This window comes from Lissotriton helveticus, chromosome 6, assembly GCF_964261635.1.
Source record: "Lissotriton helveticus chromosome 6, aLisHel1.1, whole genome shotgun sequence".
NCBI lineage: Eukaryota > Metazoa > Chordata > Amphibia > Caudata > Salamandridae > Lissotriton > Lissotriton helveticus.
In genome coordinates, this window is record NC_136067.1 from 1,359,999,051 (window position 1) to 1,360,021,919 (window position 22,869).

The following is a 22,869-nucleotide window of genomic DNA, read 5'->3' on the forward strand; positions in this document are numbered from 1 at the left end:
GTCGGTGGCTTCTTTCAGAATGATTTGGGGGTAGCCTCTTTTCTCAAAACGTGTACACATTTCTGTGATTTGAATATCTGCCTTCTGTTGGTCCGAGACAACTCTTTTCACCCTCATAAGTTGTGAAAGGGGTAAATGTTTTTTGAGTGATGGGGGAGGAAAGCTGCCAAAGCTTAATAAATTGTTACGGTCTGTATTTTTCCTATAGAGGGTCGTTTCAAAACTAGATTCTCCTCGAGTTATGTTTACATCTAGAAAATTGATGGTTTTATCCTGAATAACCCAGGTGAACTTAATGCGTTCGTCTATCAGATTGAGTTTGAAGATTTCTGATATCAAAATTTCATTAGCACCTTCCCAGACGATAAAAATATCGTCGATGAAACGAACATAGAGTTTGATATGTTCTTTCCAGATGTTTTGACTCAAAATATTTGTCTCCTCAAAAATCCTCATGAAAATATTGGCATACGTTGGCGCTGCCGAATTTCCCATAGCTGTACCACTCTTCTGGATATACCATTGATCACCATGCTTAAAGTAGCTGTGCATGAGGGTAAATTCTAGAAGCTCCATCAGAAAGACTCTCATATCATCTTCATACTGGCTCTGTAATAACACTTTTTCTACTGCCTCGATGCCTGACAGATGAGGTATTGACGTATAGAGGGCTTGTACGTCTATAGTGACCAAGTAGATGGTTTCTTCTTCATTGATTTTTACATCCGCCAGTTTTTTTAAAAAATCAGTAGTGTCTTTGATATATGAGTGGGCTTCCACTGCGAACACTTGAAGATATTTATCAAGGAATTTTCCGACAGGTTCGTGTATGCTTTTGACCGTTGACACGATAGGTCTACCTGGAGGTTCATACAAGTTTTTATGGATTTTCGGCGTCATGTAAAATGACGGGCTCCGTGGGTCAGCTTGTATAAGATATTGTTTCGTCTTTTCTTTGATGGTGCCATGGTGCTTCGCGGGAAACACTCGCTGTTTGTGGGCTTGTTGGCCGTCAAGGAGGCCAGGGAACATCAGCGCCCACAAGCCAACTGGGCGTAGAGAACCTCCCCGCCACGCCCCCCTCAGCTGGAACAAATTGCGCTGAGGCAGCGCTGAAGTGCGGAGATCTTTTTCGTTTGCTTCTGAAGCCGGCTGTGTGTGAATTGCTGAACTCTTGCCGAGACGCCTGAACCTGCAAGGCTCCTGAGAATCCTGAAGCGCTCTCTTGCTAGCGCTTGTGCTTAAAGGATATTTGTAGCGCTATTTGGCAGCGCTTGCCATCCACTGCTCACGTTTCCCGCTTCGCGGGAAACACTCGCTGTTTGTGGGCTTGTTGGCCGTCAAGGAGGCCAGGGAACATCAGCGCCCACAAGCCAACTGGGCGTAGAGAACCTCCCCGCCACGCCCCCCTCAGCTGGAACAAATTGCGCTGAGGCAGCGCTGAAGTGCGGAGATCTTTTTCGTTTGCTTCTGAAGCCGGCTGTGTGTGAATTGCTGAACTCTTGCCGAGACGCCTGAACCTGCAAGGCTCCTGAGAATCCTGAAGCGCTCTCTTGCTAGCGCTTGTGCTTAAAGGATATTTGTAGAGCTATTTGGCAGCGCTTGCCATCCACTGCTCGCGTTTCCCGCTTCGCGGGAAACACTCGCTGTTTGTGGGCTTGTTGGCCGTCAAGGAGGCCAGGGAACATCAGCGCCCACAAGCCAACTGGGCGTAGAGAACCTCCCCGCCACGCCCCCCTCAGCTGGAACAAATTGCGCTGAAGCACCGCGCATCGCGGGACGCGCGCGGGCGACGCCGGGCTAAGCCCGGGCAAAGGGCGGGCCCTCTGTGGCCCTCAGTGGCCGAGGTAGGCCGGGCTGGGCCCTGGTATTTTAATTTTATTTTCATATTTTGTTGTCTGCACATCTTTGCTGCTTTCAATTGCAGCAAATATTCGAACAAAAATACACGGATGATCTGCTGATTGTAACTCTGTTATCTGCTCCTGTGAACTTATCGGCTTCCTCCAGTATTCCAGTATTTATATTTTATAAACTGTGTGTTTTGATATCTGCGACTGCCTATCAGGCGTAAGGACTATTTTCTAAAGAAGTATTATGTCTACAAAGAAATTACGATCTGGGAAAGTGCTAAGGGATAAAGTAGAGGTGATATCTGAACCCGCACGCTTGAGAAAAAAGTCAGAAAATAGTGCGTTAGCGAAAGGTCAGATGCAGCTGGAACACATTTGGGAAAAATCAGGAAATAAACTCGTAAAAGACCCAATAATTTTAAAGTCTGCTTTATCACCTCACTCGCAACCACAAACCAATGTGGAATTGGATTTAAACACTGATGTACTGATTGAATTAAATCAATCTTCTTTCCCTCAAATGAATGACATTAATTCCTTGGCTCATGATCATAATACTCTCATTGAAAGAGAAAAGGAAGAGGAAGACTTTGCTGCTACATCTATCTCCACTAGTATTGATCTCGAACTTTGTGGTCGATACATGGATAAGAAACCTTTTGTCCAGGTTGTGGATTGTAAAACTCCAATTAGAGCAACTCCATCTGGAATGCGTTTATATAGCAGCACTCCATCAATCAAATCTCAAGATGATTTATTAACGCATAGTGATTTGAAGTCTCCTCAATTTAATTTATCAGGGATTTGTTCCTTTGTTCAATCTAGCTATCCAAAAAATGAGAAACCAATTTCTGAATCTCTGATAGCGCTTGAACAAATATTGTCTTCTATATTGTTACTCCTTGGTAAATTTGCTGTGAGTTCTGATTGTATTTTGTCATCTGTGTCTGAGATATTGAAGGAAATGTTGTCTAAAAAGAGTGCTAATGTTTCATCACCCCCCTCTGAACCTGTAGTTGAAAATGTTACATTACCCCCTACTGAGCCTGCAGTTCGAATTGCGTCAAACTGTATTAATCTCTTGCAGGGTAATATCCCTATGAAATTGTCTGTAAAGGCAGACATCCATACACCCCTCAAGAGCCCTACCTTATCTGTCACTGGACAGAGCAAACTCTCAAAGCTCACTGTCAAGGATGATAGCTTGGTAGAGGTGGTGCAAACGATCGAAAATGATCTTTTTCCCATCTTTACTCATGAAAAAAAGGGCCTGGATGGATTGCCGGCCCAGACTAAAACTAGAAAGGAAAAATCAAAAGGGAAAAATAGGAAGTTACTACGTAAATATAAGAAAAAAAGGCCAAGGCAAATTATTTTTCAAAAAAACATAAGTCCTGAAGCACGAGAGGAGTCAGGAAATGGGGAAAATCCACTACTGAATACCACCAATAATAAGGTAGCGGACGATGCATTTAATGATGCATTGGAGGATAATATGGTTGGGGGCTGTACAAATGAGGTGATTCTATCTCATGTGCTACAAGCGCCAGAACCCTTATCTGTGCTGGTTGATGCTATGGGAATTCCGCCGCAAGTGGTAAAAGTATTAAACCCAACTGCATCTACTTTCTGGCCCCAACCTAATACTGCTAGTGGCCTAATTATTCAACCAGTAAAATGTGCAACGATATGTGTGGATACATTAACACTGGATTTTCTTCCGTTGTTCGATCAGGATGTAAAAATGAATAGGTCTTGGTTGCTTAACTGTTTCAAAGAGATTGTTAATCTAAAATTGATTTTGTCAAATGATATTGACTTAGTTCTTCCAATAAAATCAAGCACTGGACAACGAACAAGAGTAATTTTTTATTCAAAAATAATTACTAATCTTGTTCTACAACAGGCGGAATTTTTCCAATGTAGAGGAATTGACGTATTACCTTATTATAATAAGGCCTTATCTATTGCCTCTAGAGATAGTATTATTAATCCAGTATCTACACAGGATGATCATTACTTTGGTAATAAAGATCTAAAAATCTGGGTCTCAAAGGGCAAAAGAATGGTATCTCAGGCCCTGCCATTGCCTGATAATACAGATGTCCCTCTAATAGAAGACAATCAGATGTGGAATTGGTTGCCCGGGGTTTTATCTACTAATTCCGCGAGTAACCCACGTCTTTTCCAACATCTTTAACAATAACTTAAAAATTGTCTCTTGGAATGCTGCTGGCATGTTTAACTCCCCTGAGAAATTTGACTTTCTATCTACTTTAAACGTTGATGTAATATGTCTCCAGGAGACGTGGTGTAAAAATCTCCCCTATGTAGGGAAAGAGTTTTTTGTCCTAGAGGCTCCTGCAAAACCTTCAAAAAAAGGCCATGCGAAAGGTGGAATTGCTTGTCTTTTATCCACCTCTGTTCAATGGCAATATACACACTACTCTGACTCAAGTAATCTCTTTCAATCTATAACTATCACTAACTTAGGCAATGTAGGCACGCGGTCTTCGTTTGTTATTTTAAATGTATACATCCCCCCCGAGGAATGTTTTAATTCAATTATGAAGCGAATGTTTTCTTATGTAACAAAGCTATTGGAGGCTGAATATCCCCCCTATATACTAATGGTTGGAGACTTAAATAGTAAAATATCCAACTCTACTTTAGTTACGTTCAGAAATAAATTTAAGGAAGAAGTGTATAATATACCTCAAATGGCTTGGCCTCCTAAAATAAAATCTAATAAAAGAGGTAAGATTCTTTTGGAGGAACTTAGCCTCTTAGAAGGGCTTATTATTAATGGTAGAATGCCCTCGGATAGTCCTGCCCATTACACACATGGCTCATACAGGGGTGAGTCTATTTTGGACTATGCCATTACGGACTTTGAGTCGTTCCATTTGATTAGGGATATGGCGATCACTCATTCTATACTGAGTGATCACAAAATAATTAATTTGACTCTTTCACTAACCCCTTCTGAAACTAACTCCTGGTCCTTAAAGCATAGAGATCTTTCCATTGATCGAAGGTCGGGTAGATGTTTTTGGGGTCCCACTACCATGAAGGATGTACAAAGCCTCCTGGCTCAAACTTTACTAGAACTCGATCAGTGGGAGGGTACAGAATTCCTACAATTCGAAAACCTTATTAAAAAAGTTATTGGATTTGCCAAGAAAAAGGGAAACCCTAAAAGACCACATTTTTCACCTAGTCCTCTATTTTTCCTGAATAGGGAGATAAATGCACTAATCAGGAAACAATATCTTAATAGATCTGAGGAAAATGAGTCTCTACTAGCACTATTAAAACGTAGAAGAGTTAGACTGAGACTCAAATTGAAAAGAGAAAAAGAAGACTCTCTTTGGATTAGTTTGAGGGAGGCTATAACCTTTAATCGATCTAGAGAATTTTGGTCTATAATAAGGAAAGGCTGTGGTACCATAGTAGCTCCCCGTCCTATAGCCATCTGCGAAGAAGTCTGGACAGTATTTGTAACTGCATTATATGCTCCAAATGAAGTATTGGAGGATATAGGTATGTTGGAGTTAAATGGTATGCAAAAAAGCATTCTCCCTACAGAAAAAACAATAGTTGCTGCAATAAAGAGTATGCGCTCTACTGGAGCCATGGGTCCAGACGAACTCCCCATGACAATCATTAAGCAGGATATTGCTACCTGGAGTAGGATTCTTCTCCCTATATTTCAGGCTTGCTTTCTAACAAGAACTGTCCCTGACTCCTGGAGGGGTAGTATATTAATTCCTATATTTAAAAAGGGGGATCGGGAGCTGCCATCTAATTATCGTCTAATAGCTTTGTTAGATGCCATAGGAAAAATTTTCGCCAAATGTGTACTAATGTTAATTATGGAATGGGCAGAAACCAATAAGATTTTACCAATGGAACAAACTGGTTTCCGTGAAGAGCACGGAACGCTAGATAACCTGACATTATTGCAGGTGATCAGTGACAAGTATGTATGCATCCGTGATGGTGGCTTATATGCCGCATTTATTGATTTCTCCACGGCGTTTGACAAAGTGGACCGCCCATCGCTGTGGAGAAAATTGGCGGCATTGGGTATGCCAGGATACTTACTTGCATTGGTTCGCTCTCTGCATATGAACACATGGTGTAAGGTGCTACAAGGCGGTGAAGAGGGTCTTACTTCATCTATTCCCTCCCAGAATGGCCTTAAACAAGGGTGTATACTGGCGCCTATATTGTTTTCTTTATATGTGGCCGACCTCCCAGTTTTTATTTCATCTTGTGAGGGAGTGGCACCGAAAATTGGAGGGTCTGCTATATCTATTCTAATGTATGCAGACGATATTCTTGTCTTGGATTTGACCCCGAAGGGTTTATCTAATCGTCTGCTTGCATTGAATGAATTTGCTGTAGCACACCATATGAAAATTAACACATCAAAAAGTAAAATCATGTGTATTTTTGGTAAGAGAAAATGCAGATCGAGCAATTATAAGTGGTTTATTGGGGGGCAAAAACTCGACGTGGTTAAATCTTATCCTTTTTTAGGCAAAATAATATCAGCGAATCTTAGTGAGATTCCCCATATCGAACATAACTCTCGCAAAGCATTGACCCATGGTATGGGGTTATGTTCGTTATATAATGCCACTGGGAAGAGACACTTCTCACTCTTTCTGGAAGTTTTTAAAGCAAAAGTGCCAGCTACTCTTTTATATGGAATAGAATTAGTGGAGCTGAAATATTGGGGATTCCTTCAAAAAATGGAAGGACGGGTACTTCGGAAAATTACATCGCTTAGTAACGCATGTTCTACCTCCTCATGCAGATTAGAATTTGGACTCCGAAGTTGCTGGACACAGGGATTGGTGGCCCTGGTAAGATGGGTAGCATGCTTGGCTAGAGGAAAACCTGGTACCCTAAGAGAGCTCATTAAAAAGGAGTTACTGGGTAATCTTAACGATTTTTTCCTCTTTACTAAAAAATTTTAGGAAAGCTGTGGCCCTGTTAGAGTTGGATGAGAGTACCCTATTCTTACTTACTCCCTTTGAACTTAAAGCTTCATTAAAAAGAGCTTCGTGGGAGCTATGTTACAAGTTGGATACCCTTGCCCAACCCAGACTATATGACAGGGAACCTCTGCTAGAGACATACACCCCCAAGCTGGCCCAACAATATTTGACCTGGAATATTCCTCATGGAGTCCGTAGGCTATGGTACCTCCTACGACATGACTTGCTCCCTCTTAATTCACTCTTAGCAAAATGGTACGGGGGTTCCCCTATATGTAACTTCTGTAATGTCGCTGTTCAAGATCGTAACCACGTCTTGTTTATTTGTCCTGCTTTACGCTCCTTGCGATTTAAGTGGATTAAACCTATTTGTTTACAATTGGGAATCTCAAATGCTAAATTGTTTGTACATGCTCTTTACTGCCCTCCTAATGAACTGTTTTGTTGTAGAATTTTTAAATTTTTTAAAGGGTTCTTAAATATTTATTGAGGTTGCTGGGATGTTGCCGTGGCTCACTTTAAGAGCCGATAACTGTAGTGTTTTGTGCGTTCATTATTAATTATGTATGTTTATATATTCTTTTTCTTTTATTTGTTATCATTGTATTATGCTATGTTTAATTTTTATGTGGCCCTCAGTGAGAGCCAAAACATAATACATTTTGACTTGACTTGGTGCCATTTCTTACTGCTTTCTGCAGAATTTGCATTAAGATTTCTTGTATTTCTCTTGTAGGATTATGATTTATAATCATGTATAAGTTAGTGTCGCTAAGATGTTGGTTGACAATTGAATCATAGTATGATCGGTCCATTATAACAAGGGCTCCACCCTTGTCAGCTTTCTGACATAATATGCTTTCATCCTGACTAATATTTCTGATGATTTTTAGTTCTCCTTGTGATATGTTGCTCTGCTTATTACATTGAGGATTGATCGAAAGTAGATCCTGTTTGCATAGAGTTTCAAATAAATCAATGGCTTTATGACTGACTGGTGGTAAATATTTGCTCGATGTTTTAAGGCCTTTTAGTTCGTCTGGTTCAGTTCCAATAGTTTCTGTCATAACATTGTCGAAGAAGTTTCTGAGGCGTAACTTCCGTGTGAGCTTAAATAAGCTTACTTCTAGTTCAAGGGCATCGGTTCCTGTGGTAGGGATAAAAGACATACCTTTCTGTAATGTTTGCAATTCTTTATCAGTCATTGGTTTATGTGATATGTTAATGACTAAATTATTTTCATCCATTATTTCGGTCTCCTCTTGGGTTTGTCCTTTATTATCGGTTGCTCTGGTTCTTTTTCCGTGCTTTTTGCCCCTCCTGGGTCTGCCCTTCTGTCTGGGCCTGCCTCTAAAAAAGACGTTTGTGCTGAGGTTGATGGTGTTTCCTTTGGTCCCTGTGGCTGTGTTCTTTGTTGACCTCTTCGTGTTGATGTCTCACTTCCTGTGGACGAGGAATCAGTTTGTGAATTTTGTCCTCTATCAAACTTTCTTTTAGCATAGACCTCCGCCCATGAATAAACTTCCTCAAGTTTGTAGTCGAGGGTGTCTCGACGATATTTTCTTATTTTACGTTCATTCACCTCTTGTGTATGTTTAACTAATTGTTGGTTAATATCTTCCAACGTTTTAGCCAGTTCTTCTGTACTCATAAACTTCCTAAGTTCTTCCTGAACTCCCTCGATTTCGGTGTTCAATTCTAATAATATTTTCGACAGCTCCTTACTGCGATGAATGGCGAGGGTAGTTAAATAAAATAAGGGGAGGAGTAACATCTCCTCATTTAGCGCTAAGCATGTTGGACTTTGTAGGCTATAGCCTCACTCTACTACGAGTTGGATAATATCAAAAAACTCTCGCGCAATGAATATAAGTGACATATTACACAATAAACATCAGAGCTCCCATGCGTGGAGTATATGCAGAATTCAAATAATCATTTTACAGGTAACATGATTAAACCCTCTTTATGCAAAAACAGCAAGCAATTTGTCGATAAGTGGTATGCAATCCTGAATAAATGCAGCCTAGATCTAATTTTGCTAATCATTGAGGAGCTGTCGAAAATATTATTAGAATTGAACACCGAAATCGAGGGAGTTCAGGAAGAACTTAGGAAGTTTATGAGTACAGAAGAACTGGCTAAAACGTTGGAAGATATTAACCAACAATTAGTTAAACATACACAAGAGGTGAATGAACGTAAAATAAGAAAATATCGTCGAGACACCCTCGACTACAAACTTGAGGAAGTTTATTCATGGGCGGAGGTCTATGCTAAAAGAAGGTTTGATAGAGGACAAAATTCACAAACTGATTCCTCGTCCACAGGAAGTGAGACATCAACACGAAGAGGTCAACAAAGAACACAGCCACAGGGACCAAAGGAAACACCATCAACCTCAGCACAAACGTCTTTTTTAGAGGCAGGCCCAGACAGAAGGGCAGACCCAGGAGGGGCAAAAAGCACGGAAAAAGAACCAGAGCAACCGATAATAAAGGACAAACCCAAGAGGAGACCGAAATAATGGATGAAAATAATTTAGTCATTAACATATCACATAAACCAATGACTGATAAAGAATTGCAAACATTACAGAAAGGTATGTCTTTTATCCCTACCACAGGAACCGATGCCCTTGAACTAGAAGTAAGCTTATTTAAGCTCACACGGAAGTTACGCCTCAGAAACTTCTTCGACAATGTTATGACAGAAACTATTGGAACTGAACCAGACGAACTAAAAGGCCTTAAAACATCGAGCAAATATTTACCACCAGTCAGTCATAAAGCCATTGATTTATTTGAAACTCTATGCAAACAGGATCTACTTTCGATCAATCCTCAATGTAAAAAGCAGAGCAACATATCACAAGGAGAACTAAAAATCATCAGAAATATTAGTCAGGATGAAAGCATATTATGTCAGAAAGCTGACAAGGGTGGAGCCCTTGTTATAATGGACCGATCATACTATGATTCAATTGTCAACCAACATCTTAGCGACACTAACTTATACATGATTATAAATCATAATCCTACAAGAGAAATACAAGAAATCTTAATGCAAATTCTGCAGAAAGCAGTAAGAAATGGCACCATCAAAGAAAAGACGAAACAATATCTTATACAAGCTGACCCACGGAGCCCGTCATTTTACATGACGCCGAAAATCCATAAAAACTTGTATGAACCTCCAGGTAGACCTATCGTGTCAACGGTCAAAAGCATAAACGAACCTGTCGGAAAATTCCTTGATAAATATCTTCAAGTGTTCGCAGTGGAAGCCCACTCATATATCAAAGACACTACTGATTTTTTTTAAAAACTGGCGGATGTAAAAATCAATGAAGAAGAAACCATCTACTTGGTCACTATAGACGTACAAGCCCTCTATACGTCAATACCTCATCTGTCAGGCATCGAGGCAGTAGAAAAAGTGTTATTACAGAGCCAGTATGAAGATGATATGAGAGTCTTTCTGATGGAGCTTCTAGAATTTACCCTCATGCACAGCTACTTTAAGCATGGTGATCAATGGTATATCCAGAAGAGTGGTACAGCTATGGGAAATTCGGCAGCGCCAACGTATGCCAATATTTTCATGAGGATTTTTGAGGAGACAAATATTTTGAGTCAAAACATCTGGAAAGAACATATCAAACTCTATGTTCGTTTCATCGACGATATTTTTATCGTCTGGGAAGGTGCTAATGAAATTTTGATATCAGAAATCTTCAAACTCAATCTGATAGACGAACGCATTAAGTTCACCTGGGTTATTCAGGATAAAACCATCAATTTTCTAGATGTAAACATAACTCGAGGAGAATCTAGTTTTGAAACGACCCTCTATAGGAAAAATACAGACCGTAACAATTTATTAAGCTTTGGCAGCTTTCATCCCCCATCACTCAAAAAACATTTACCCCTTTCACAACTTATGAGGGTGAAAAGAGTTGTCTCGGACCAACAGAAGGCAGATATTCAAATCACAGAAATGTGTACACGTTTTGAGAAAAGAGGCTACCCCCAAATCATTCTGAAAGAAGCCACCGACAAAGTTAAGGACCTAACAAGGGAGGCTCTGCTGAGTAGTAAACCTGACTCCAAGAAGCAGCGGATGACATGCGTCAGTAAATTCTCTACAGCAAGTACAGTCTTCAAAAACATCATTAAAAAACATTGGAACATCCTGCGCCTAGAACCAGATTTTAAGGGAGCTTTTGAACTAAATCCTTTGTTTGCGCACACACGCTCTAAAAACATTGGTCAACTGTTGAGACCTCAAGTAAAAACTGATCCATATAAGATCTGGAAAGGCACATTACCATGTCTGAATTGTAGCAATTGTGCGAATATCAAGAAGGGCAACCAGTTATCTACCCCAGAATTCAAAATTAACATCAGTCTTCGAGTAAATGGTACATGTGACTCTACGAATGTAATTTATGTTTTAACTTGTCCATGCAAATTGCATTATGTTGGTCATACAGAGCGTAAATTGAAGACTCGTTTAAATGAGCATAAGAGTAACATCCGTACAAAACAATTGAAATCAACAGTCGCTGTACATTTTGTGGAAGCAGGTCATGAACTCAGTGATTTGAAAGCCTGTATCTTAGAAAATGTGGAGAAACATGATGGAATAAATAACAAAGTCCAGCTTCTCAAAAGAGAAAATCATTGGATATATCGTCTTCGGACCCTTAAACCGTTAGGGCTCAATGAAAGGGTGGAGTTTCAATGTTACCTGTAAAATGATTATTTGAATTCTGCATATACTCCACGCATGGGAGCTCTGATGTTTATTGTGTAATATGTCACTTATATTCATTGCGCGAGAGTTTTTTGATATTATCCAACTCGTAGTAGAGTGAGGCTATAGCCTACAAAGTCCAACATGCTTAGCGCTAAATGAGGAGATGTTACTCCTCCCCTTATTTTATTTAACTACCCTCGCCATTCATCGCAGTAACAAGCTGAGTCTCACACGCGGTTGGGAACGGCCGTTAGCTTGAATCAGGTAAGCGTGAACGCTTCAGCAAACTGGAGCATATACTGCTGTACTATCAAGATAAGCGTGTTAACAGCGCGCATTGTATCCATGTTTGAGAGCGAGGTTTTCGACTCATTCACTTGTATAGACGTGTTGTCGAAGTTTAGGGATGTGGCCATTTAAATGTGTAAAGCCTAGCAGTGTAATAGTGAATGCAGCGTCAAAACGCCATTACGCAACCTGGTACTGTGTAACTAAATCTGTTATTTATACACGCTCCCTATTGAGTTGAGACATTGTGTAGAATGGTAGACACCGCTTAGATATGCGCTAAGAGCTTTAACGATTGAATTGTATTTAAATATGAGACCCAATAGCAATGTATGTAACAGGTTACAACCTTTTTGTTTTTAACAACTGCGTATTAGGACATGTTGAATTAATTGCATGGCACTACGTTAGTGCAAATAGTTTTGTGAACTGCGATAGACCTGTTGGTAATGATTATCATTTAAAATTTACAGATCCCTTGACAAAGGCGCGGGGCTGCGCCGAAATGCATTGGGAGGCCATTGAAGGCCATGTATTTGGCGATTAAAATGTGTATAAACTGCAGAAAGTTACTCATGAAGATATTATATGTGAAGTAACATTAAGATATCTGGATAACTTATGAACAAATAATAAAGAAACGACTCAACACGAATATATTTGTTCAAATACTTTATTGAAAAACGGTTGCTGATGCAACATACACTGGTGCCCAGGTATACGAGTTGATTATAGAACTTGTAAATCTCTTTAAAATTAAAAGGAAGCCATATTTAGCTGTGTTCTGGGTTAGGACCTCAGATATAGGTAAGTAGTGAATGTATTGTTGTTCCCTGCCTATTAACACTTTATTTAAGAGGTAATAGGTAGGGAAAGGTATTTATATATTTTTTTACATATCTTCAAATAGGTTTACAGAGTACTGCGCTAATACCTAGCAAGTACTGTATTTTTATCAAATGTACCTTTTTTTAAATAGTTTTTAAGCTGCACTGTATTTTTTAGGTATTTACGCGGTACTCCATATTTGTTTTGTTTACAGAATTAAATGTGTAAAAAAATTGTAAATGCACAAGTAGAAGAGATTTCTGAAATACAGTGTATTGCTGTGTCTTTGACATACTTTTACATATTCGTTTTTTATTAAATGTTTTAAGTAACGCAGTACTGGCTAGGTAGTCCCGTCGTTCTCCCTCATTTTTTTGTTTAAATATATAGAAACTTATAAATGTTTTTCCCTAAAAGATATTTACCTGTAGTACCAAAAAATGACCAATTACACAATATAATCTATAAGCCTGCCAAATTTCATTCAATTCAGCCATTTTTGCTCTACATGCGACACAAAGGTCTATGGAAAATGCATTGGTGGAAAAACCTGTTTTGTTACCCCCCCCCCTTTTTTTCTTTGTGCCCCCTTACTGATTTACCACGAAACTTTCCATCCTCCGCCAATGTAGAAAAGCAACAGGTCTGCAAAGTTGCATGTGCGGTAAAGGCTTCTGCGTTGCAAAGGCTGCGTTGCAAAGGCTACGTTGTAAAGGCATGAGTGATAAGTGCATGCATGGTGATGTCATACATTTCAAGAAAAACCTGCATTGATATTGACGTTGCATAAGCAATCAGTAAAACCCGCCAGCCGCACCTCTCCATACCATAGTCACACAACCACAGCTCAATCAATAAGCCAATCCTCCCAGAACAATAGGCGAACAAACGCAGTACATTACAAAAAAAGTCACAATGAGATGAATCAGGAACCACTCTACAGTGGAGACCTGCTCGAAGACATGTGGAAAGTCACCCTGACTCACCAAAAGTGCTACAAAGTCCTACCAATGGCATTTAGTGTGCCACACAAATGAAAATATCATAAGATGATGTTAATTATACAGTTAAGCAACCTGTAAACAAAGAGGAACTGTTCAAGAGGCAGAGGTGTAGACAATGGATTGCAATTGCAGGTGCCAGAACATTCTTGAAATAATCTATGGTTTTGTGGACCTTATTGGATATCTTGCATGAATGTACTGATTAACTAGTTGTACTCGTACCTGTGTTTGGGAAGGCCTGAAAGCAGAGTCGAACCCATTCTGCAAGATCTCCAGAAAGGGCTGGATCTTGTAGAGGCTGTGGGTGGTTTGACTCGAGCGAAAGGCCACGATGTGGAAGTACTTCAGGATCTTCTCGAACCTGGACTGGGTCATGACCAGGGCGATGCTCTTGTTGCTATAGAAGCCACTGCTCCAGATACTGAGGACCGACTCGCAGTGATAAGTGCTGGTTGAGATCATGTAGCCCAGGAAGCATTTCATCTCCGGGACAGTGACATCCATCCAGGCCTCGTCGCTTCCAAACCGCTCCTGGAACTTCTTGGCATACATGTTCGTCTGTGTGACCATGTTCTTTATTGCATTATCCGGGACAAAGAGCTGGAAGAAGTCCATTGCGCTGGCATTCGGATGCATTGTACGGGTTGGACCTAAAAAAACACAAAATTCTGGTTCACAAACAGAATTCTCTTCAATCGCAACACCTTATTAACATTAGTCATACACTGATGAATTCTGTTTCAAGAAAAAAAACGAATTCCTCTTTACAACGGCATACATTATTCAGTACTGTTGTGCTCCTATGTAAAACATATTCTATTTTAAACCAAATAAGAAACAGGAAGGACATGAATGATTTATTGCGCTGAGCCTCGGTTCTCGACCACACAATCTGCACTGCTGTCTCGCCCAATCTTAAACAACATATGTCTCCTTCCAGTGGGACTGCACCCCTCCCCCCACCTTCTGAAAGGAGGACACTGCTCCAAGTCAGGGTGGTCTCCAACAGCAAGTAGTGTGGCCAGGAGGTCACGGCTTGTGGTTGAAGCAAGGTGAAAAAGGCATCTAAAAACGCCATGGGCCTTATTTATGAGTCCCTCCCACCACTTCACTTTTTTGACGTTCCTGTGGTGCATTGCCATATGTATAAGGCCACATAAAGCCATGTTACGAGGCTTTTCATGGCCTTATAAATATGTGCCCCTTTCACACAGAAAACTGTGCGAAAGGGGCATTCCATGAGAGTTGCTGAGGAATACCAGTACACACATATTAGACAGACATTTTTAGCGGAATAAATACCATCTCAGTTTGTTGTGGATAAGCACCACGTCTTCAGGTTAAATCGTCTAATCAATTTACGAAATCCTGACCACTTAGATGCCTCAACCAAACCACCATATTCCAGTTGATAAATTAGGGCCTACTCTTCTTAAAATGTTGAGTGTCTTCAACTGCAGATAATTCCTTTGTTTTCTCTGCATTTGACACATTCTATGTTGAGTACTCATGCATCTGAGACTCCCACAATTCTTCAGCCTACACACACCCATGCAAGAGAGCAATAAGATAGTCATTGGTCTTTCACACTACGTAGGTGAAGTTGATGCAACACCGAAGATGGGGCTTTACCACTACACTCTTCATTTTCAACTCATAAACTACTCTGCTGCATTCTCTAATAATTTGCTATGGCAACCACACTGGTCAGATGGATGCATAGGCTACCACTGTTGCCTCTTGAATTATGTAATGGGCATCTTATCAATATCTCTAAATTGTAGCTCCCAACACCGAACTAACCTCAAAGTCTCAGTCTAATGAGAAATAATTTGTGAGCATCATTATTTTGCATGCGAAATATCCAACAGCCCAGAAATGAAAGCTATTTTATTACCCACATATAGGGAGCCCATATTTTTGCCTTTAACAGCTACTTTAATAACTTGATCAGTTTTTTACATTTCACCTCAGTTGTGTATTTAGCCATTACTGCAGAGATCCATGGTGCTTACATTTGCTAGGTCAATTTTTTTGTAAAGGGAAATTTACTATGGCTCTCATGCATCATCAGACACAGGGCATTATCCCAGAATAACTTGCTGCAGGGGCATGGTATGTGGTTCAGTATGTCAGGTAAGGTGAATAAAGGCCAGTACGATTTAGACTGACTTGTTATATGCAGCACAGAAAATATATTTTATGTTGAGTTTCTTCCAGCTACTTTGTTACATGCCAAACATTTTAACAATGGTACAAAAGGGGGGGGGGGGGGTGTCACCATTATTTTTGGAATGAAGTGAGTGTAAATGGAAAGAAGGATACGTTATGATTCCTCCTTTAACCACTGATACCAGCCAGCATGGTGCGGGGCCTGTGCTAAATCTTGCCTTGCTGCTCTCTTTAATTACATTTGACGCTTTTCACATAGCAAACCTCTTGAAAAGCTGGCAATCAAGGTTATCTGCAGGAAAGCATCGCCTGTCTGCCAGCCGTTCCAAAGAGGAGCATGTAGCTCTCATTATGCTAATGCCGAGCACTAAAGCACAGCTGTCTTTTAAGAGCATATCTTTTGGCGCCAGCCGAAGAGTCCAGCAGTTCACAGCCTCTCTTTGGATTGGCACCTAGCAGCGAGTCTCTGAGCTTGCTTCTCAGCGCCTTCCAGATTCCAGCTGGACGCCTCTGCTGCAAGACGATAGACAGAGAAAAATGCATAAATCCGTAGTGTGTCTTAAAAGGGGAGGGGAGCTGGGAAATATGGAACAAAGGAGTCTTTTGTAACAATTCTAATAATGGAAAGTTGAAGTCTATTGGTCTAGCAAAAGTACCGCCGTAAAAATAGGAGGGGGAAAAACAATAAGATTAAAGCAGCCACTCGACTGGCCACTCAGAAGACAATACTCAAGAAAAAAAGCCCACATCCTTTAGAAACAACCTCAAATGATTTTGTTAACCATAATTACTGGATTGATGTGTAACAGAGAGTTTGGAGTACAAACAATCCGAAGCTGTCATGGCCTCAGACAGACCTGGAGACCAGCAAACAGCCAAACAGCAAGTGCATCATCCACCACACCTTAGCACGGTTCACTATCGAAGGTGTTGACGTCACTGTGCTCCCAAGCACTTCTGCAGCACCAGAAGAACCAAGGACACTAAAGAAATTACTGGTGGGGCAATTTTTTGATTTACCAGCTGGTGAGATATTATTAGCGCCCAGAAGGTGCTTGATGTGCATTTTGTGGTACAAAAGGGGGTGGTGATGGACGGAGCATCTGAGCCAATCAAACACTCACACCCAGTCAAAAGATCTGAGTTGAATCCATCACCGTTCTTTAGCCCACTCTGCCACCCCAGTTCAGACATTTTGGACAGGAAACAAGCTACCGAGGACCGGTTTCTGGCATTACAGCCGTCTTCAGCCCGGCTTGCTTGAATCCAGTCACACTTATGGCGGCCAAAAGCGGTACAAAAGGGGGTGGTGATGGATGGAGCATCTGAGCCAATCAAACACTCACACCCAGTCAAAAGATCTGGGTTGATGTGCATTTTGTGCCAGAAGTTGATCCACAGAGGAAAGAACCACTCAGAAACATGTGGGCTATGCACCCAAAAACCAACGCTGTTCCAGAAGTACAAAGAAAAAAAACAAGCAGTCAAAAGACAACCAAATGCTCTGGAGGAAGTGCTACATGAAGAGGACAAAAACAACGACAACATGCAGTATTTCGGGATTTGCTGCAGACACTGTGATAGAGTTGTAGCATGTGGTGAAGTAAACAGAAGAATATATTCAAGGGTCACGGAACAGCATGTGAAAGAGACGACAAAGACTTGTGTAAAAAATAAAAGAAGTGTTAAAAAAGTTTTTTTTTTAAAGTTGAAAAGAATATCAAGCAAAGTTTTAAAAAATAGTAGTTAAATACCGGTAAAACAAACAGAAAAACAAAAAAACTATGATGGTAAAAACGCAGAAGCTGAAAACTTTCTTTTAAAAAACGAAAAACAAAAAAGTTTTTAAAAAACACGAAAAATATCCGCTCTGTCCTCCAAATTAAGTTGGCCACCCAAGGAGGACCTGGCGAAGGCCACACCCAGCGCTCAACCTCCTGCTGTGCATGGCTTAATGCTATGCTAAAAGGGGGTTTCCTTGCTGGTGGCAGGGGATGTAGGGAGGTGGAGGGGGAGGGTGCGCACAGAGCCTGGCAACAGAAAGAGACTTGTAGCTATCCGAATGCTGTTCATGTCCAAAGGCCATGTGCGGCAGATGCTTATCCACCCATATTTTGGTTGGATGCAGAACCTAGCGGCAGGACAGATCCTATTGCCAAAACGTGGCGCGTTCGCCCATAGGCTGTGCTCAATAGGTGAGAGGGAGGCATATATTTAAAAAAAACTCAGAAATTCACTGAAAAAACACAAAGGTTAAAATAACATCATAGTTAGGTATGGTAATAAGAGCTAATTTATGTTACAAAAGCCTTAGAAATTCACTGAAAAAAATCAAAGGTAAAAGTGACCTTTTAATTAGAAGAGGTAAAAAGATTTTGGCTTGCATTAAAAAACTCTAGAAATTCAAGGAAAAAAACAAAGGTTAAGCGATGTTATAGTTAGATGTTGGAATAGTGATATTTCTTATGTATATTGATTAAAAAATGTACAACATGTCAGTTTGGATGCAGCTTTCTACATCTAGCTCTACAGCTATACCGAAAAGGTTTGCAAGGGCAGAATGGATGCATTAGTCTTCATGACAAAGGATCAGGTAATTATGCTTCTCCAAAAACACAGTACAAGGAGAAAAGCTGCCCTGTATAATGAGATCCTGAAGGTTTTGAGGCCAATGCATAGATTTACATGTCGAATACACATGGGCAGGGCAAGAATAGAATACCCTTTATCTCACTCTATCTGTGACTCTCCAAGAGTAAATCCCAGAGGAGGCCTGCAAATAGATTGGAAAATTCCCACTAAAATCACACTGAAAGGAACTCTCTCGCATTTACAGTTTTTCTGTTATACAACAAACTATGAGGCCAATGCAGATTTCACATCTAGAAATCTGCAGTGGTATAGTGGTTTTTTGTTACTTTTTGTGGGTCTCAGATGCAATGCTCACTAAAGCATCTGAACCGTACTACACATAAACCACAAGCGAAAGTAAAAAACAGAAGCAAAACGCACCATGTATAAAAAAACATTTTACAAAAAAACACTAGCCTAAAGAAGTCTTGGGCCATTTTTACCCTAAACATCTGCTGCACTGCAATTTTAAATAGACATTGCTACCATCAGAACCACATTTTTTCTGAGAAAGGCTAATAATGTACTGACGATCTTCCTTGGAGCTAAGGATAACATCAAAATACATGACATCCAGTGATAAATTCTCAGCTTGCATCACCCTGAAGCGGATTAACGTCACAAAGTAAAATAATTTTTGCAATCCTAATTGACAATTGAACAAAATACGCCCCCGTTCACAGCAGCTGTACTGCCGGAGTGCCTGAGAACCACGAGTCAAGGTGGCAGTTTTCTCATGTGGCTTCATGGCTTGACGCGGATGCCACCCTTATTTGGTAAGGTCCTGCTTCACATCACACACATATGCCTGCCAGAAGATACTTGACTATCTTGAAATGAAACGGACATGACCTGGACCACAGGTTGCGGTGCAAGCCGGTGACTATAATCTGAACCTCAAAACAATGGACGAAATGCAGAAATACATCAAACAAACAAATTATGCAACATTTGCAACATTTTATTTAATTCATAAAAAAATCTAACTATATTCTCATTTTAATAGGAAGGTTGGACGTTTCAAAATGTTGTTTTATTTCCAAAAAGGAAAAGCTGAATGCTACATTCTAGCATATAACTTTGTCTGTTTTTAAACTTTATAAATAACATAAATAAATAAAGGCATGCTTTTTTTTTTGTTGGTACATCCAAGCGCTTCAATGGAGGCCAACAATCGTCCATTACAGATTCTGTTTAATGTACTTGCGCTGCTCCCACAAGCAAGCTAAGTATACAAACTACGGGGCATATTAGCAAGAACCTCGTTAAAATTATCGCTGTTTTAGAGGCAGGAAACTGCAGCTAAAACAGCGATAATGGGCTTGCTAATATGCGTTATAGAATTCCAATAGAAGCCGAGGTTAGATGTGCAGGACATCTAAAACGGCAATAATTTTAACGAGGTTCTTACTAATATGCCCCTTCATTTTTAACCTCCAATTTCAAATTCCTTTACAATTACAGAGTGGTATACATTTTTTTAAAGTATTTTTTTGAGTATGCATACTTTATTAATCTACTAATATTATTGACTTTCCTTAAGCAATTGCGGGCCCCTTGAGCAGGTGTCACAGACTGCTTGTTAAGAACCACTGATTTTGCAGATGTTGTTGTTATTAGCCTCAATAAGGCCCACAGGAGAGATGTTTTCAAAAAAAAATTGCATAGCTTTCAACTGGTGCCAGATGTGAGTCTTGTGTTTTAGCTGAATACTATATGAATGAATAAATGAACAAATGAATAAAGCTGCCGGAATCAGCACGCGTCGCAGAGTGGCAAGGTCTTGTAGTCTCTCGACTCGACAATGGGAATTCCCTATATCTTGGGAGTCCCTAGTCAGTCATTAAAAGAATGCAGGCCATATAAATATCGCGGCCCGTATACTGCCGCAAAAGCCCTAAACATCAGTCGGCAACTGCAGCACTGGTAACCTTGCACTGGCTCCCAGTACTAAAAATACTTCACTTCAAGGCACTCTTCCTTGCTCACAAAGCAGTGTATAAAACAGGACCCAAGTTGATCCAGAGACTAATAGACTCACATTCCTTCAAGATTTCTGTGCTCTACAAACTAGCAGCTTCTAACAGTCATACAGAAAGCAAGAGCTGGGGTCGTCCTTTGCTTTTATTGTACCGAAGCCTTGGAATGCTCTCCCACTGCAAATTAGGAAAACTGAGTCAGAAACTAAATTTCGAAAATTGCTAAAAACTATTCATTTTGAATAGCTGTCAGCTAGGTTAGAGGACCTGATTGCTATCTTAGTGCTGGGAGGCCGTTCTTGGTAGCCATGCACTTTATACATCCAGGAGAATAGAATTACATTGATTTGCATGCCCAAATAATGTTGGAAAATCAGAACTACAAATCCCAGAGCGCCTCAGGCAACTAACTAAAACAAGCATTTCCAATGCAATAGGTCTCGCATTTACGGAAATTTAAGCTATTGGCATTGTAAATGACAATGCCTTTTATTTATCTGTTTTCAAAACCAACACATAGGTAAAAGGTTTGTCAGTTACAATGCCAGTAGCTCAAATTTGCGAGACCTATTGCATTGCAAATGCTTGTTTATTCTTGGCGAAGTCAAAACTTTGTTACATATAGCCTATACATGTGATGCAATTGGGTGGCCTTGTGAGAAAAGAAATTGGAAGTTAAACTGAACAACTGAAAGTACGCCATAACTAATACCTGCTATGGGGCTGAAATGTATAGGTGTCTACTGGCTTATGCAACTGGTACCACATGACCGTAGCGCCTAATAAAACTCGTGCAAGGCTAGGAGGAGAATTAAGAGCTGGCGGCAGTGCGCCCACCTGTCGGCACTCCTCGTTACTATGCATGTTGTATGAAGTTATTTACAGTATCGTAATTGCATTTATATAGCGCTTACTACCCCTGATGAGGTGTCCAAACTATTTGACAAACGAACCCTCAAAACACCCAACCAGGGTCGGCAGAAGGCTGTGGCTGTATTACCAGCTGAGCTGGAATCAGGCAGTTAACTGCCAATCAACACAATAGTGGTTGGAACGGAAGGTACCGGGTCACACAAAACTGTCAATCTCTGGTGCAAAAATAGAAACTGGAAACAAGTCAATGAAAGGTGCAAGGAAGGAACACAAGCGTCGTCAGCAGTGCAGAAAGCCAGAAGGTAACTCAGTGAGAAAGTCACTTACGATGCAGGCCTGTGGACAGCCTGCTCTGACAGGGTTGGATCCAGACAGGGCCACCCAGCCTTTCATGCTTCCGAGGTCACCATTGATGTGGATGACAATGAACATTGCTATTGGGACTTAGAAATCGGTGTAGGTGTGCAGTATATGACTGTTATATAGCTCAAAAGCCAACGTTTTACTTACCTCTGAAGCTACTGCATAGAATAAACGCACTCTCCCTGCAGCATGGTCAGAAAGTCAAGCAAAGCCAGGCCGAGGTGCTTTCAATGGGGGTCTACCGCCTGGGCCAGCCTTGATCTAGGTCGATTTACTAGTATGGCCTCTACTGCAGAGCAGGCTACAAGCAAAGGCAAGGCTCGAATGCTGGCGCATGGCAGATCTTCGTGTTTCACTAAAGCCAATGGTGTCCGCCAGAAGCATTTGGAGAATTGTCTCTTTGGATGGTGGAGCATCCTGGATTGGATTCTTGCACCTGCCGTGCTTGGCATCATGCAAGCACTGATTTTTAAAGGAAATATGGCTGACTGAAACACCTGTCAATCATGCTTTCAAAGAACCATAAAGCCCAGGACATGTACAAGAGGCTTTGTCGTTTGAGGGGTAATACCACTGAGGGGTGAGGGACTGATTGTTTTTTTTTAGGACCAGGTGCTCATACCTAACAGCCAAATTAGCAGAATTGTAAAAACAGAGCCAACCTACTCTGTACGATGAAAAGTCGTAAGAGCATCAGTTGTAATAGGCAATTGTTTTAGGAGGTTGCTGAAGGCTGAAGCCTCTCTATTGGAAAACAATCAGGGACAGTGGCCACCTTTGGCATAGGTCAACGCAGGTTAAAACTTTTAGCTGTATTAGAAGTAACTTCAAACTCCAGTTTGTCCCTTCATACAGTCAACGTAGGAAAACATGTTGACCAACTTCCAGCTTATTAAATTTGGGTAGTCAACGGATGGGCTCTCGTAAAAGGTTCAGACAGACTGATGCATGTGAAATAATCCGGCAGCTGCAGACATTCTCAGCAGAGGTCTGCCACTGCTAAGGCAAATGTCAGTCAGTTTCAGGATTCAGTCTGAAATGGATCCGATTCAAGCCCGGCGCTAAAAACCTGCAGGCAATGGAGGGCGAGCTGCTTATGCGGCCTCTT

At 40.7% G+C, this 22,869-nt stretch overlaps 1 protein-coding gene across 1 annotated transcript in view; it reads right to left on the reverse strand.

Annotated features, from left to right (window-relative positions):
* The window catches only part of PGBD5 (piggyBac transposable element derived 5), a 522,626-nt gene that overhangs the window by 346,586 nt on the left and 153,171 nt on the right, over positions 1–22,869 (reverse strand). The window contains exon 2 of the mRNA XM_078649089.1: positions 13,966–14,393. Coding sequence (XP_078505215.1) covers positions 13,966–14,393 — 428 coding nt within the window. The remainder of the gene's footprint in view (positions 1–13,965; positions 14,394–22,869) is intronic.